The sequence below is a fragment of the Triturus cristatus genome, chromosome 6, assembly GCF_964204655.1.
Source record: "Triturus cristatus chromosome 6, aTriCri1.1, whole genome shotgun sequence".
Taxonomy (NCBI): domain Eukaryota; kingdom Metazoa; phylum Chordata; class Amphibia; order Caudata; family Salamandridae; genus Triturus; species Triturus cristatus.
The window spans coordinates 1,060,904,369-1,060,921,190 of record NC_140589.1 but is presented as its reverse complement, the minus strand read 5'-3'; the positions used below and the strand labels follow the sequence as shown (position 1 = coordinate 1,060,921,190).

Below are 16,822 nucleotides of genomic sequence, written 5' to 3'. Positions count from 1 at the left end.
TGGGTCTGACACCCTCAAGCTCAGTTTCACTCACATAATGTGGATTTTATACCTTGAAGCACATTCTCACTCGTGCGAGGTTGGTCGGACACCATGAGCGCAGTGTCACTCCTGGGATGTCGGTCACATTGAACGGCAAGCTCACTCATGTGATGTGGGTCTAGTACCCCCAGGGGCACCCCGCTGTCCCCCCTCCCCCATAGTAGGTTACCCAAATGACACACACAAGACAGTTGGTGTTGGGTAACAATGCTGCAGGTTTATTACATAATTCCAGAATATGTAATGGGTGGGTTATCTTACGGGCGATCCAAGGGCACGTAACCAACTGGGTCGCCTGCCCGCCTGATGAGCCGGGCAGTGCGGGAGCGATGCCCGCCGTTGCTGCCATCCAGGTGATTCTTTCTACGATCACGTGCCGTTGGTAACTTCTACTCACGCCCCCCCTCTCGGGGCGGAGCGTCGCTTAGCAAGCCCCCGGTTGTTCAGGCCCACAACCGCCCGCAGGACTAGCGGGGCACCGACACGGCTTCCGGGACTCTCCCCTGAGGCTCCTCGGTTTTGGCTCAGGCACCCCCTATGGTGCCGCGCAGAGGTTCCCTTTGTACCGGCCTGCTTCCAGATCGCCCTGTAACTCCGCCTGCAACGAAAAAAGAAAAATTACAACGCTCAGAACCCCCCCCCACCCAACGCCTACGCCGGGTAAACGGTAGGGAGGGTAATGGCGAGGTGGGTGACAAAGAGGTCGCCAGGAGGGTGGGGGAAGGCTAAATAGCCTCCCCCTCACACCAGGGCCAGGAAGTGACACGCATTGCGCGTCACTTCCGGCCAGCCCGAGGAGGGGGGCTCCGGTCGGCGTCCCCGCCCCCCCCCTGTGGGAGGGGGTGGGGCGGGGTGACCGGTGCCCTGGGGGCACTAAGGCACCGACCGCCAATTGGCCCCCTGTGGGGGCCGCGGTCAGCGGCATAGTACCCCCAGGGGCACCCCGCTGTCCCCCCTCCCCCAAGTAGGTTACCCAAATGACACACACAAGACAGTTGGTGTTGGGTAACAATGCTGCAGGTTTATTACATAATTCCAGAATATGTAATGGGTGGGTTATCTTAAGGGCGATCCAAGGGCAGGCAACCAACTGGGTCGCCTGCCCGCCTGATGAGCCGGGCAGCGCGGGAGCGATGCCCGCCGTTGCTGCCATCCAGGTGATTCTTTCTACGATCACGTGCCGTTGGTAACTTCTACTCACGCCCCCCCTCTCGGGGCGGAGCGTCGCTTAGCAAGCCCCCGGTTGTTCAGGCCCACAACCGCCCGCAGGACTAGCGGGGTGCCGACACGGCTTCCTGGACCCTCCCCTGAGGCTCCTCGGTTTTGGCTCAGGCACCCCCTATGGTGCCGCGCAGAGGTACCCTTTGTACCGGCCTGCTTCCAGATCACCCTGTAACTCCGCCATAGCCCTGGAGGCGGCTCACCGTCGCAGCCAGGGCCCCCCACCAACCCGCTATAGTCTTACCTGCAACCTCTCCTATCTAGGGCTTCCTGCAACTAGCTGGAAGGGAACCATCCTAGCAGAAAGAAGAGTTTGAAATTCTGCCACCTCATGACAGTGTGACAGCGCTAGCGGGACTCAAACCCTGTGATATCCCTTATATCCACAGGCCCAAGACTTACCAGTGAGCTGTAGCTCCTGGTGTTGTAGATGGCCCCATCTATGTCCCCAAAGCCCGAGACGCCATTCCAATCGGATAGGGTCTGCTGAAATAAAGGACCCGTTGGGCCTGCGAAGATGTGCCAAGAACTATTCACCCCCCTGCGGGAAGGTTACACCTCTTCACAATTCTGGGCCTGCCCCAGCGGTGCCAAATACCTGCTCCGTTGAAGTAGAGATTTAGTGCACTCTGGGCGTGACAAATGTTCTCTTGACATAATGTCCCCTTGTGTTTGCCCCGCTGACACCCCAGTTATTGGGACAGCAGCACCATATGTAGGCTGGCAGCACTCCCTGAGCGCGGTAAAAGTATCCGTAAACCAGGATCCCAGTCTCCTGCAGCTGCAGTACGCGACCAGTGATTCCGTTGGGCAGTGCTTTAAGTGGGAAAAAAAAACTGGGGGTGCTCTACAAGGGGCGTGGTTAATGTCTTGAAGGGGCATGGCCTATCCGAGTAGGGGCGTGGTCTAAATCAAAATAACTAGCACTGTGTGCTTAAGAAAATCATGAAGTCGCATCCAGCAAAGGATAATAAAATAGGCAAAAAGGTATATTTATTAAGTATAACCCATAAAAATACCAAACACTTTAAAAAACATGTAAAGAATATTTATATTACTTAGAAATCTATTGCAGGATTCCCCAAAACCCTCGAAGATATTCAGTGTGTTTGTTTTGCTGGGGTTTCTCACAACAATTTTCTTCAGCAGACCTTCTACCTTTTGCAAGCCAACTCTTTACATACAGCTTTGGGTCAAATGTTTCAAATGGAGGACCATTGAGTTTTATCCATAGGCATGAAGAAATGGTCGCTACAAGAAGAGAGGCCCTTGTTGGACAAGCAATTAAGTTCATTGCGCTGAAACCTCTCTCGCAATCCGCATTACTTGCTGGCAGGGTTTCCATGCAAACTACTAACTTTTTTAATGCTTCAGGGGTTTTCTTTCCACCAAAATTTTTGAAAAGTCTAAAAGCTTGTATAGTATCTCTTGCTGGCAGCTGAAATTCTGAACACAGTTTCTGGATATCTGTTTCCCCATAAAGAATGCATTCATCACCAGAAGGCAAGTTGCCTGCATCTAGCACACTGAAGCTGGCTATAAGTTCTTTCTCAGAATCAGGGGCACATCGTTTATTGATATTTACTGAAAGACTTTGGTAAAACTGATTTTGATTAAGGGCAACAGAGTTACTTCTACCATGGGAAAGAGGAACATCCTTGAATTTGCCCTCGTCCACCGCTTTCTGAGCCGCAGAAGCAAACTCCCCTGATGAGTCCTTCATTGCTAGAAATATGCGTACTTGACTAACCAAAAGTCTGTGGGCATTAACAATTGTAATATCCCTCCTCTGTAAGGAGAGTGATAAGTCTTTGAGCTCTTGAAGTGCATCACACATTACCCCCAAATCTCTGATAAAAGAATAGGATGTAAGCTTCTTCAAGAGACCTTCATACTTACTCCGGTCTCCTATGGGTCTGTGTGGAAATTTAGCTTGTAACTGAACATTATCTGCGCCATCTTGCCTCTCCCCAGCGCCACGCACAGCGAACGCACGGCCACCATTTCAGGCACCCCACTCTCTCTCCCCGCTCATTGTCGATCGCCAGCGCGTCCCCCTGGCGCTGCAAGCATCCCCCCGCGCGCCGACCACCCCCGCTCTCTCATACATGGGCCATAAACCCTCTCCTTCTGTGCGACCCTGCCATGGAATCACACCCCGTGCCTGACCAACACCTCCTTTTATCCCATACATGGTCATACATCCTTCCTGATAACCCCCATCCTCCGCGCCCGATTGTCCGAACCGATCCCAGGCCATCACCTAGCCCTACGGATGCAGTTTATCGCCCCTACTATAAGGAAAACACCCCACATCAAAGGGATTACAGCAGATCAAAGCCCCTACCCCCTGAGACCCGACCGGTTGCACACACCCACGGGAATTGGCAGAATGTCCAGCTGTGTGATAGCCATCTCCTACTGTAGGAGGGGTGGGGACTCCCACTGAAGATATGTGTGGGAACGAGCTCGAAGTGGGGATTCCGAGGAAGTTCTTTCTTGTATCAAGACAATCTCAAGAATGTGCCATGTGTGATAAACCTGCAATAAAGTCATAAACCTGTGTATAAGAGGCCAGGCCTCAGAGATGCAGTTAGAGCACCTCGTGACGATACCTTGCTGTCTGATCTGATGTGTTCTGCTCCGACGGAATAAAACTTTGTTTCCTGCCTTCCAGTCTCCGGCGCCTGCCTCTTTATTGGTTTAACATCGAATGGTATAAGAGGCGATTACCGCCGGGCAATACTTGAAAGGTTATCGACTGAAACTGCCGCTACCGTTTAACAATTGGCGTCCCAAGCGTGGGGCCCATCAGCGACACGTGGATCCAGTGGGAGAGGTCCCGACGACAGAGTGAACGACTGCAACGATCGGGAGAGCTCCTGCCCGATAGACCCTCGTCTGGCAGCCGATCATCCGAACTTCATTGGTTCCGAGCAGACCTCTCTCGAGTGATCTACGGTCCTGACTGGGAACCATCAGGAGTGCCGCGGCAAATACGGAGAGTAGAGGACGATCGGGCGCTGGAGGCGGAAGACGAGAAACTGTCCACGCGGTCCGGGTAAGGTCGTGAAACACGACAAATTGCGAAATAATTGATTGATTGACTGAAATACTAGTATTGCTCATTGATTGTTCTCTTTGAGATATTCACTGTCTACAAACGGGGAGGAGTAGAAATACTCTCTCTCTCTCCCTTTGCAGATAGTGAAGGGTAGGTAACGCAGACTTTTGTCCCCGTTGTAACCCGTCGTGCCTATCTTTATCTCCCCACTGATTGATTGTCCGAACATTGATTGTTTTGAAGAATAGTGCTCTTTGAGATATTCTCTGTTTGCAAATAACGTAGAATAGAAATATTCTGTCTAGTCTTTGCAAATAGTGAAGGGTAGGTAACGCAGACTTTTGTCCCCGTTGTAACCCGTCGTGCCTATCTTTATCTCCCCATTGATTGATTGATTGTCCGAACACTAGTTGTTCGATATTGGTTCTTTGGAGGTATTCTCTGCTTACAAATAACGAGGAATAGAGATATTCTGTCTAGTCTTTGCAAGCAGTGAAAAGATAGGTAGTGCTGACTTTTGTCCCCGTTGAAACCCGTCATGCCTATCTTCTCCCCACTGATTGGTAGTTGGTTTTGCCCGGACCGCTTATTAGAGGTGAACCATCCGGCTCCTCTGGAAGGCACCCCTAATAAGGACATGTTCACTAAAATACGAACTAATCGCCGTAGTTTATAGCAAGCTATGGCATAAAATATACAAAGGGGGACCCCGAGAGTCAGTGGCCACTGGTAGGATCCTTTTTGACCCTACAAAACTAAAGAAACGCTAGGAAATAGCCCTTTGTGGGATATATGGAACTAGGGGAAGGAACCAAGCTCACGGTCAAGACGGCCACGAGGTAGCCCGGCTCCATCGCTCTCGCTGCCTAAACATGTCTGCCCTACCACCCACCCCGCCCAGTAGACACGACCGAAAGCCTGTTGATACCCACCATCGACGTCACCGAACTTGACTAGGATCACGCACAATTGGACTATGCCATTTTCCGATTACACTGTAACTAGATTGCAAATATGTACAACACTCCAACAAAGTAGTATGATTAAACATTTTAATAACTTATAGGTATAACAACATTCCGACAAGATGAACAGGTTAAAACACGTTTTAAACAACTATTTACATGACAGTCTGCTGCGACCTGCATCCCAAAGCATTTACGTCCACGTGACACCGTCCTCGCCTCTCCTTCCTCGAAGTTGCAACATTGGCCTGTTTTGGGCGGTCCTTTTAGTCGGCCTTGGGCTATAAAAGCCATGCAAAAATCCATTGACATCAGTGGCGGACAACTGTGCGAATAGTCCGGAAGCCACACGCGGCGCCAAGACCCTGGCAACGCCAAGGTGGGTCTGCCACGTCGTGCGGATCTTCCCATTCTCTTCTTCCTTCAATAACGAAGGGTGCCCTGGCGGGGGGAAGCGACGCGGACGGGCCTCCCCCGCCTCCCCAGGTGGAGGCTCGCCAGCAGATGAGGGCACCCCAACCATTTTACTCGCCGGCCAGCTGAGTTGCACCCAGCCATTTCGCTCGCCGTCCAGCTGAGTTGGCGCCGCCGGACAACCACCCAAGCACGGGTTCACCAAGATTGCCACTAGCGCCCGACGCGAGGAGTGGGCCCCCGCAGCCGAGTGATCGGGGACCCACCCCGGTGGTGATACCATCTGAACTGCTGCTGTCGCTGCTACTGGACCCCCGGGGTGGCGGTTGATCTTTCAGATTCAGGCCCGGCCCGCTGGAACGACGGCTCTGGACTCAGAAGCTTGTCTGCTTGGGCGTGGGCCCCACCCTTGGAAAAACGCCACCACAGCTTTGCAGATTCTGCGGGGGTCATTGGCCCTCGACTCCCGCGGACTTCCGGTAAGGACAAACCGCCGCCATTGTTCTTTGCCCCGGGCGGCAGCCACCTTGCCTCCGCTTGGTGCAGTGAAAAAGACTGAGGCAGGACGTCGGCAGAAAGACCCGCCTACTGTCCCGCCCTAAGAACGGATCACGGCATCACCGTGAGACCGTGGTGACGCCATGCTGACGCAAGCTTCTGTTTGAATTATCAGAAGACACCGCGGCCTATCCGCTCGGATCGGGTCCGGTGGAATCTCAACATGACCCGGTAGGAACCAAAACTGTACCTCCCCATCCCCGAATCACGATTCATGCTGTCTGTTCTTTTCCATCGATGCCAACGAAAGTTCTCGAACTACCGAAAGGAATTCTGGTCCGACAGCTAATTCATGGAAAGACTTAGACTGTACACTGGCCCGACCTCGCCCCAAAATGGCGCCGATGTAGGAGAGGCCTACAACTCCTTGTGGCATTCCAGTCACGTGGCATTTGTGTTAAAAGGATATGTATGTGATGTTTCCAACCATGATGAGCAGAGGGACGGGAAGGGTACTGACCGAGCATACGTACAACCTTACTGATTGCTGACCTACCCATTTTTTATTTAGCGTTTTTATTCTTTTATGCTAAGATAGTGTTGCTCATGATACTCGACGCCTCTCACGCCGTGGCCGGCCTGAACGGTTGTAGGCCCGTATCTGTATACTGACATTGTTTTAAATAAAGGTCTTCTTAAAGGGATTACGGAATCAGTGTCATGACAAATCATCTAGGTTGGTAAAGGTTTTTCTTTTGAATAAACGATTGTTACTCCCAATCAATAGAAAACAGATAATGCAGACCCCATTTACATGAATCTTTTTGATTAACGGAATTTGTGCCCGTCACACCTGTCTTTTCCAAGAGTTGTTAGAAAATGGTCAACCATAGCTTAAGGTATATGCCGGATGCAAGGTATGGTATCTTGCACCATAATACACGACCGATTGAGAAATGCATGTACGACCAGGGAACCCGAATTTAGGAGATGAATGAAATAGAGCATCTTTGTCTCGGGAGAAAAGAATAATAGGTCTGTGGTATTACCCACTCCTGCGGCTAGCCTGGTACGTGGTAAGTAGAACTTTTTCGTGTCTACACGCGCTAAGGTACTTTGAATACTGCACATCCCCTCCCCTCTTTTCCCTCTCTATAGGTCACGACGAAGTTCCGACTGAAGAATGGAGTGGACATGGACCGCACCGTGTTCAATATCGGGAAAAACATAGACAAACGTTGTGGGATAGTGCGTAAAGTGCAGACCACCATTGGGAATATGAAAAACTGTATGGTATGATTGTGCGTGTGTGCTACGATTATACGGTATGAATGTGTATGCATTTCATGCTTGGGTCGCTTGAAGAGAGCGTCATCGTATGATTGAAGTGCTCGTCCATCGATCAAAGGGAGGAGAGTAAAAGGTCCGACACCCCCCCCCAAGATAAACTACAAAATACTGAAAATACGCAGCATGCATAGGAAAGAGGACAGGAAAGGAGAGGTCCCCATACTCAACGTAGCCCTGAGTCTCCGTCTTAAGTTTCTGCGCTTGATGCATGTACTGTCACACCCTATCCGGTATTCGTGTGTGCGTGATCACCAAATTTATGTCTTTCCCCCGCTTGTGTTTTCTTACATAGAACAGACCCATGCTACTCCATGTTGTGTGTGCACCAAGTGGCCTATTATCGTACACATGTCTCTCTCTCTCGTTTTGTGTCGTACATATGCCAAATAGCCTACTTGATGCACACGTCTCCGTCTCTCTCTCTCTCTCTCTCTCTCTCTCACTCTCACTCTCACTCTCTCTCTCTCTCTCTCCCTCTCTCTCTCTCTCTCTCACTCTCTCTCCCTCCCTCACTAAAGGCTTCCTTGCCCTCTTTCTTTTTGAATAAATTAACGACACATACCTCCTCAGTCTGTGTATAATTGGCCTCAAACACGGTGGTGTTCGAACAAATTGACAGAAACAAAAACGACCGTACTTTACCACGTTACTACCTCTCCCTTCTGCAAATGTTGAGCTTAATTGGCTGAGAAAGAAAGGACAGGTAAGACGACTGATGTCTCCCAATTTGGCCCTCATCACGGGGACTATATGTCAGTGGTTTTCGTTTTAGAGCTTTAACAACACCATCTCCACCGCCCAGAATTGCCTCCACCCAATTACCCCAAACTAGAATGTCTAAGCACCCCGTTCTCCCAAAATAACCCCAGCCCTGTACTAGCCGTCTCAGAGTATTTCGGACAAAACAGCTGATGACCTAATTCTCTAAAGGTACATTGACTAAGCTGATGGGGGTTACCTATTGTCTCCAGCAAGAAAAAATGTTTAGCTTATGTCCCTCCCCGAAATAGATACCTGTGAACCCATGGCAGTAGCACCTCGTACTTTTTCCATAAACTTAGCAGTCCTCGGAGGAAAATGTGTATTAACAGAACTTGTGTTAAAATGAACGAGTCTCTACCGGAGAAGCCGGTTCGAATTTTTGATAAACCAGAAAGTCAACAGATGTCAGGCCTCCTGCAACGATTATAGGGCGCAGGAATCGACACCTAGCAGGCCAGACGATGGACAGGGACACCCACAGAAACCTGCACCACAGCAATGATTAATAGATTAGTAACACGCACACTAACATCAGAGTTAATAGACATCAATCATACAGCAACCGATAAAAGCATTTCCCCAACTACTCGGTGGTTGGGAGAGAGGATGAAGTGTGTAAATGTCTTCCCTGCCAACTCTCTAAGATTTTGTTTCTTGTACTCATTTAAAGATAACGTGCAGCCACCGGAAGAGAGGGGTCGGACGTGACGCACAGCCTGGCTACGGACCATGGAACATCTATGACATCGACCAAGGGGGAAGCAACGAAGCAAAAAGGGCGTGAGACGAGGCACCATTATCAGAATGATAAGCGATGGAACGAAGGGCTATCTCGAGGCCCCCTACTCGCTGACCAGCGTGCCTGAAGTCCCAACCCGTCGAGCTCGATTGATGGGCTCAGTGCTGGAAGATTCTGCCCCCCCTTGGTCCGCTTTTTGATCCGACCCCACTCCACCCCCTCTTCCCTCGGCATCCCGAAGCACTTCACACCCTTCTCTCTCTCTCTCTCTCCCTCTTTTATATGGATTTTGAATTTGACTTAACTACCGAAGAACAAAAAGCGGGTACCCCGTCTCAAAGTACCTATGATGAACTGTGTTAGAGAACAGGACTGTGATCGGAGAACAACGAATGGTCACACCCTGCCACGTGAGAAATTGGATTTGAGCTGGACCTTAGCTCCACCGCCGGTGCTCAACAGTGCCAACAAAAGAAGAACAACAACAAGAGCTTACCAGTGATGGCTCTTTATAATGGGACACTGGAAAGAAGAACTCCCTCCCATGACTGTAACTAATGTTAAGTTGAATTCCTCTCCCAACCACCATTTTATATTAACTATCTTCCTATCAAGTTTTCATGATGTTGCGTCAGTCACTTCCGACTGTACACTGAGAAGTTAAGAAAATCTAACTTTGTATAATGACATTCATACAACACCAGCCATGCACACGACTATACTGACTATTTTTGATCAACACGAAGTCTGGGCCTTAAGTAATGTGCGAAATATCCCTTGTTTTGCCAGAAACGTTTCTCTCTTTTTTTTGCTTTACAGTATCATGTTTGTGCTCAAACAAGCTCCCCTCCTCCTATCCCTGGGCCTGACATGCGGCACAGCTGATGTAATTTTGTATGTACTACCTCCTCGCCTACTTTATCAACTGTATGTAACTATGTACAAATGTGTCAGATTACTCCTGCCTGCCCTAAAAACTCTGTATCTTTAAGGAATGCATGAAAAACATTAACGGTATTATAGCTGAAGGGTTAACGAAGGTGAATGTCGGCCAGGCAAGCTGGCGAGATATGTTAAAAGGGAGGACTGTGGAAATTTAGCTTGTAACTGAACATTATCTGCGCCATCTTGCCTCTCCCCAGCGCCACGCACAGCGAACGCACGGCCGCCATTTCAGGCACCCCACTCTCTCTCCCCGCTCATTGTCGATCGCCAGCGCGTCCCCCTGGCGCTGCAAGCATCCCCCCGCGCGCCGACCACCCCCGCTCTCTCATACATGGGCCATAAACCCTCTCCTTCTGCGCGACCCTGCCATGGAATCACACCCTGTGCCTGACCAACACCTCCTTTTATCCCATACATGGTCATACATCCTTCCTGATAACCCCCATCCTCCGCGCCCGATTGTCCGAACCGATCCCAGGCCATCACCTAGCCCTACGGATGCAGTTTATCGCCCCTACTATAAGGAAAACACCCCACATCAAAGGGATTACAGCAGATCAAAGCCCCTACCCCCTGAGACCCGACCGGTTGCACACACCCACGGGAATTGGCGGAATGTTCAGCTGTGTGATAGCCATCTCCTACTGTAGGAGGGGTGGGGACTCCTACTGAAGATATGTGTGGGAACGAGCTCGAAGTGGGGATTCCGAGGAAGTTCTTTCTTGTATCAAGACAATCTCAAGAATGTGCCATGTGTGATAAACCTGCAATAAAGTCATAAACCTGTGTATAAGAGGCCAGGCCTCAGAGATGCAGTTAGAGCACCTCGTGACGATACCTTGCTGTCTGATCTGATGTGTTCTGCTCCGACGGAATAAAACTTTGTTTCCTGCCTTCCAGTCTCCGGCGCCTGCCTCTTTATTGGTTTAACATCGAATGGTATAAGAGGCGATTACCGCCGGGCAATACTTGAAAGGTTATCGACTGAAACTGCCGCTACCGTTTAACATCTGGATGGGTCTTTAGAAGCATTCTCAAAATGTTTGCACAAGGCAGGGAAGCAGTTCCAAACAGCTTTCACAGATCTGTAACTGGATGCTACCCATCTAGTATCAAGCATTTTCCCTATCTTCTGAAGCTGTACACATACCTCGCTGGCGGCCAGATTTAGCTCTCTCTGGTTTTTTGGTGACATGCTGTATGTGGCATACAATGAGTCCATGAAAATCTTAAAGTGATTGACCCCTGCAACCTCATCAACTGTATCTGCCACAGCAAGTTCTAGTCTGTGAGCCAAACAGTGCCATGTCAGTACAAGATTTGGAAATTCTGATTTCAACAATGCTACTACTCCTCCTTTTTTACCAAACATTACTGCTGCTCCATCAGTACATACCGCAATCAAGATATCATGAAGAAGATTTTTTGTGAGTCCAACTTTTTCAAAGTAGCTTAGGAGAGCTGTCTTTACGCCAATAGCATTAGTTTCTGCCAGCTCCAGAAGGCCGAAATAGATGGTCACTGGGGTACTTTCATTTCCAAAAATGCCACGGAGGTAGATGATCAAGGTAGAAGCATTGCTAATAGAAGTGCTCTCATCAATTAATACTGTGATCTTTGGTTTGTGTTGTCTGATATAACAGACCAATCTTTGTTGCATTTCCAATGCAATGTGTTTTATTATTTCTGTTGCAGTCACATTGCTGTGCAAAACACGGCTCATTGCACTGCCACTCTTTGCCTGAAGGAGAATTAGATCAGGGTGGTCAGTGAAAGGGCGATCTTTTTTTGCCAAGTAGTAGGCAGTTTCAAATACCCTGCATGTGCTCTCCATATGTTTTGCATTACATTTGTGTACTGTCACCACAAATGTATTTTTCTGCTGAGCTGTAAGAATGTCCTCAGCTGCCAAGTGACCAGCGCTCACCTTATGCTCCATAATCTTCTTCCTGAGCTGTTTCTGCCTAAAAGCTTTTCCGTCACGGAAGGACCAACCTCGCCATCTGCCCACACTTTAGTTACGCGCATGCCTTGGGTGTTATTGTGCACTGAAAGACCTGTTGATTTAGGCCGTTTACAGGAAGAATATCCAATATTGCCTGACTTAAGGTACAACCATTTATATTCCTCCTGAAAATAATACCACTGTTTAGTGTTCCAGCAGTCAGGGAGTTCGACAGTTTTTTTCTCTGGCACACATTGAAGTCATGTAAAGGTGGACTGTCCCTGTCAGACTCTTGCTGAGTTTGACTAGCCTCATCAATAGTTGGTTGTACTGGACAAGACTCCCCTGTAACTCGCTGGCGCTTCAGTGCCGGTAGGAAGTCAATCATTGAAGACTGCATAGACTTGCGCTTCAGAGCAGAAGCAGATAAGCTACTAGTAGCCATGGTAAAATGTACAACTTCCTTCTTGAAGGCTGGACTGGTATATCTGAAAAAGAAAAGAAAATTTTGCTCTGCTGGTTTCCTCTGCCGATTTTGGTTTCCAGGTGATAAGGCCTTGCGTCACGAAAATAGAATATTGAGCCTCTTATCTGCAACAAAAATTGAATAGTTTACTCCAGTGATCAACAATGTTTAATTGGAGTGCTATTTGGCAGGCAGGTGTTACTCTTCATTTTGTGCTGCTCCTGAAAGGATCTCTCATTGTACAGTGAAGTTGTAAGGTTTTCCTGATCTGGAGATCCCAAAATACGTCTTCCCTGGGTCTCCAAAAGTCTTTAAAATGGCACTGGTACATCTGTATGTACTCTACTCCAGTCTACTTATGTAACACTTACTACCCTTGATGAGGGGTTGCATCGCTTGTTCGGCGAGTAGCATGCTACTATGAAATCCATAAAGGATTAGTGGCAAATTAGTATAGTGATATATGAAAGTAATTTGAGCGGTGGATGTGTTAGTCATTTGGATTGAGAAGGGTAGTGGAGGGATAGAATAGGGAAAAGGTATGCATTTATATAGCACTTGCTACCCCCGAGGTGTTGAATTGCTTTTTCGGCGAGTAGCACGCTACCCCAGAACCCATACAATACTAAACCCACAGAACAAACCCACAAAGCAAGAATAGACTACTGCAACACTGCATGGAATAAATAATATCCAGAGGCACTGCCATCATACTGCGTCACTGCATGGAATAAAGAGTACCCGTAGGCACTGCTCTCTTCCTACCTCACTGCACAGTATAAAGAACACTCCTAGGCATTGCCATCCTTCTACATTTTTATATCACAGCACAGTATAATGAATATCCTGAGGCACTGACATCCATCTGCCACATTGCATCCACCACAGCTCTCTGAATAGGATTAACTCTACCACCTCAGTCAGAACCTAAAGATGTGTCTCAGGTGGTCTGCAGCCAGAACACCTTGGAAGGAGGTGTCGCTTGAAGCAACATCAGCTAATCCATTCCTTTCTTCAGCTCTGATGGTGGAACGCAGCTGTGGGCAGGAGTCTGAACCAGAGCAAAATGCCAGGAATGGGCGCGAGGGAAGGTGCGCCATTAAGAAAACCTATCCAGCACAGATACAGGCCCTCACACAGGCCCTCGCCACCTCTACAGCACAGACACAGGCCCTCACCAACTCTCCAGTACAGAAGCAGGCCCTCACCACCCCCACCCCCCAGCACAGACACAGGCCCCCATCCCCTCTCCTGTACATATCCAGCCCCTCACCAATTCTCCAGCACATATACAGGACCCCATCCCCTCTCCCGCACATATCCAGGCCCCCACCACCTCTCCAGCACAGACGCAGGCCCCCACCACCTCTACAGAACAGATGCAGGCCCCCACCACCTCTCCAGCACAGATACAGCGGGTAATGGAGCTCAATGGTATATCTATTTTTTACTGCGCTACGCATGGAAAATCCTATATCCAGCTACTCTCTGTTCCCTTTCACATGAGTGATAGTCTAGTGATATGACGTCACTTCCCTTGGTATAAGAGCACAAATAACTGCTGGTTACCAAGCGTATTTGCTCCTGGCCTCACAGTATAGGTGGGACGGTCCCTAAAGGCCAATGCCTGGCGCTATTACTCCTTGCCTGACCAGGTCATCTCTGTTCCTGTTACTTATGAATATGATGCAGAGCTTTATTCCGCCCTACCATGCTACATTATTCAGAACTCCGAGTCAAGAATTCAACGTAAATCTTACTGCAATCTGATCTTGCTGACTCGGATGCAAACGTAATATCTAATCTTTCACATCCTTTACAAGGGGCCGGTCCGCTAATATGATGTGCCATCATGCTCACTCCTTTTGCAAACCTCGGTGCTGCTAATCTGTAGTACTTAGTATTCACATAATTAAATTCATTAAACAACGTGCAATCTGCTGTCCCTGACTTACCATGCACACGTTTTACCTTCACCGCCTTAGCAGCAAGACCCAGACCGTGTAATTGATGCACGAGTGCTCTCCCCTCTTACATCATATCACACACGCAGCTTTGAATCTGCTAAAAAACCACATTGCATACATGTCCCCACCGAACCCAGAGCGCTATAAAATTCACTCAATTTCTTCGAAGCGGTGATACAAAACCTCGGCTCCGCCGTGCTCTCTGTTGGGAAAGGCCTAACGCTGTATTTTCCTTTTGAGCATGCATTTTACTACCTGGAAGCTAGGATTACAGGCCTGTGCCTAGGCTCACCACGCGCTGCACTGCCTCGTTGATTGCCCACGTGCTGCCCAGCACAGCTTTAAATTTAAACAGCTGATGCGACAGAGACCAGACCTTCAACCTCGACATCTGATTTAAATCTAATTCAATCAGAGTGGCGACTGTACGTATATTACGAGTGGGATTTCACCTTTATCACCAAGGAGAGTGCATAGAAGCAGCCCAACCACGCTTTGTTAAAAATTGCGTACTCCCTCAGCTGCAGGACAAGCCAATCAATGCCAACAGCTTACACGCAGTTGTTAAAAAATTGCGCACTCCTTAAGCTGCAGGACAAGCCAATCAATGCCAACAGCTACGTAACGCAACACACAATTCTGCGGCGAGAGCGGGAATACTTACAACCGGTCCCGCTCTCCCAACGTTGATAGGGGTGCCCGCTACTCAGCGAAACCTCCGGCTGAAATCCTCCTCCGTTTGTCAGCTGATCCGGTGCTTTGCTCGACGTGCCCCTGCTGCTCCGCTGTCACTCCTCCTTCGCCGCGACCACGTTGCTCCTGGTCCTGGATTTGTCCCGCGCTGGCACCACCACGACGTTGCTCTCCCGCCGGAAAAAGAGATGAGAAGGGAAATCCCAAGAGAAAATGGCTCTCTTAAAGGATTTCCCTTCCTCCAACAAAGCTCACCTGGCATGACGTCATGCCGTCGTGCCGTGGAAGGGAGACGGGGTCAGGTTACCTAACAGTGCAGCAACAGTGGGCAGAGTCTGAGCACCGGCAGTTTTATTTTGGGCCCTCAAAACAGGTCCGAAAAAATAAAAAATAAAGAACGGACTACCTTTAGTAGCCACGAAAATAGAGCCCGATAGAGACCCGTTTCGAGGGCCCCAAAAAAAACCTGCCGGTGCTCAGACCCGGACAGACCCGGCCCACTTAAAGCCCTGCCGTTGGGGGATACCCCCAACCGCAATGGTCCTCTAGACATGAAGAAACCCTATTTTACCTGGGCCTATCTCCAAATGATGGTGGTTTCACCCAGCTATGGAACCTATTTACTTATTTTGCTACTCGGCCCCCCTATGGGTAGGCCTCAGAGTAAGGGCAACGCGCGTGCTCCCAGGGCACGGTGCTGCTGGAGAGCAGATGTCTGTTACCTACACGCTGATACTTTATCTGTTGCTAAATGCCCTACCGCTGGAAGTTTCCCAAGACCGTAGACTTCGTGTTCCCACTTAGATTGATCCCATCGCCTGGGGGGAACCCAGTGGTGGCAGGACCTGCATGGTAACTCCACCCCAGCGTAGCTGTCGCTTATTTGTGACGCCGAAGCAGGAGATGCCCCCTTAGTCTCGAGTTCTAACCCCTAGAGGATAACCTTGGGGTCAGACAAGTCTGTGGGAACCAACCGTAAACTTTGGTGCAACTACCGGCCCTATTCTGAATGTTGCGAATGCTGCATGGTCAATAATGCCCTAACGCCATGAGGCTCTACGTGGTGTTTACCACTACTTTCAGGCTTAGTGCTGGTACAGCATCGCCACGGTGCCAACCGGTGGCGTACCATTTGCAACATGGGCAATCCTGAAACTAGTGTCTGTCATGTGTACTAGGAGCGACACCTTCTAGATTCGACATTCAGTCCGCAAAGCATGCGGACTCGACCCAAAGGTATTGGAGAGCTGTACATGAGAACTGCCTTTACATTGCATACTCAGGCACAGGGGGAGATTAAGTGATTTGCCCAAAATCACAGGACACGACCTTGAGGCTCGAACCCTGGTTTCTTGCGCCAGAGTAGACGGCTGCACATGAGTACCGTATTTATAATACATATGCAGGCACAGGAAGATAAGAGATTTCCCCAGGATCACAGGACGCGACCTCGAGGCCCTAACCCTGGTTCCCTGCACTAAAGTCGGCGACTGCACATGGTCAGTATTTTCATTTCCTATCCAGGCAAGGGGAGATTGAGCGATTTTCTCAAAATCACAGGACGCAACCCCAAGGCTCTACCCTGGTTACCAGCACCAAAGCCGCGCTTGCTAGGCAAAGATGTGGCGGTGGCGCGAATATATAATGAATATATATTTGTTATTTGCTTGGCGCACAATCGGACGGGATATTCCGCATAAGCACCAGTTCAATTACTCCCACATAATTATCTCCCGGCCGCCAAGCATACT

General features: G+C 49.4%; 1 protein-coding gene across 1 annotated transcript in view; it reads right to left on the bottom strand.

Annotated features, from left to right (window-relative positions):
* Positions 1-2,280: 2,280 nt before the first annotated feature.
* LOC146820986 (E3 SUMO-protein ligase KIAA1586-like) overlaps positions 2,281-16,822 on the bottom strand; it is an 81,903-nt gene continuing 67,361 nt past the window's right edge. The window contains 4 exon segments of the mRNA XM_085609776.1: positions 2,281-3,171; positions 8,665-8,670; positions 11,009-11,977; positions 11,980-12,189. Coding sequence (XP_085465902.1) covers positions 2,330-3,171; positions 8,665-8,670; positions 11,009-11,977; positions 11,980-12,189 — 2,027 coding nt within the window. The 3' untranslated portion in view covers positions 2,281-2,329.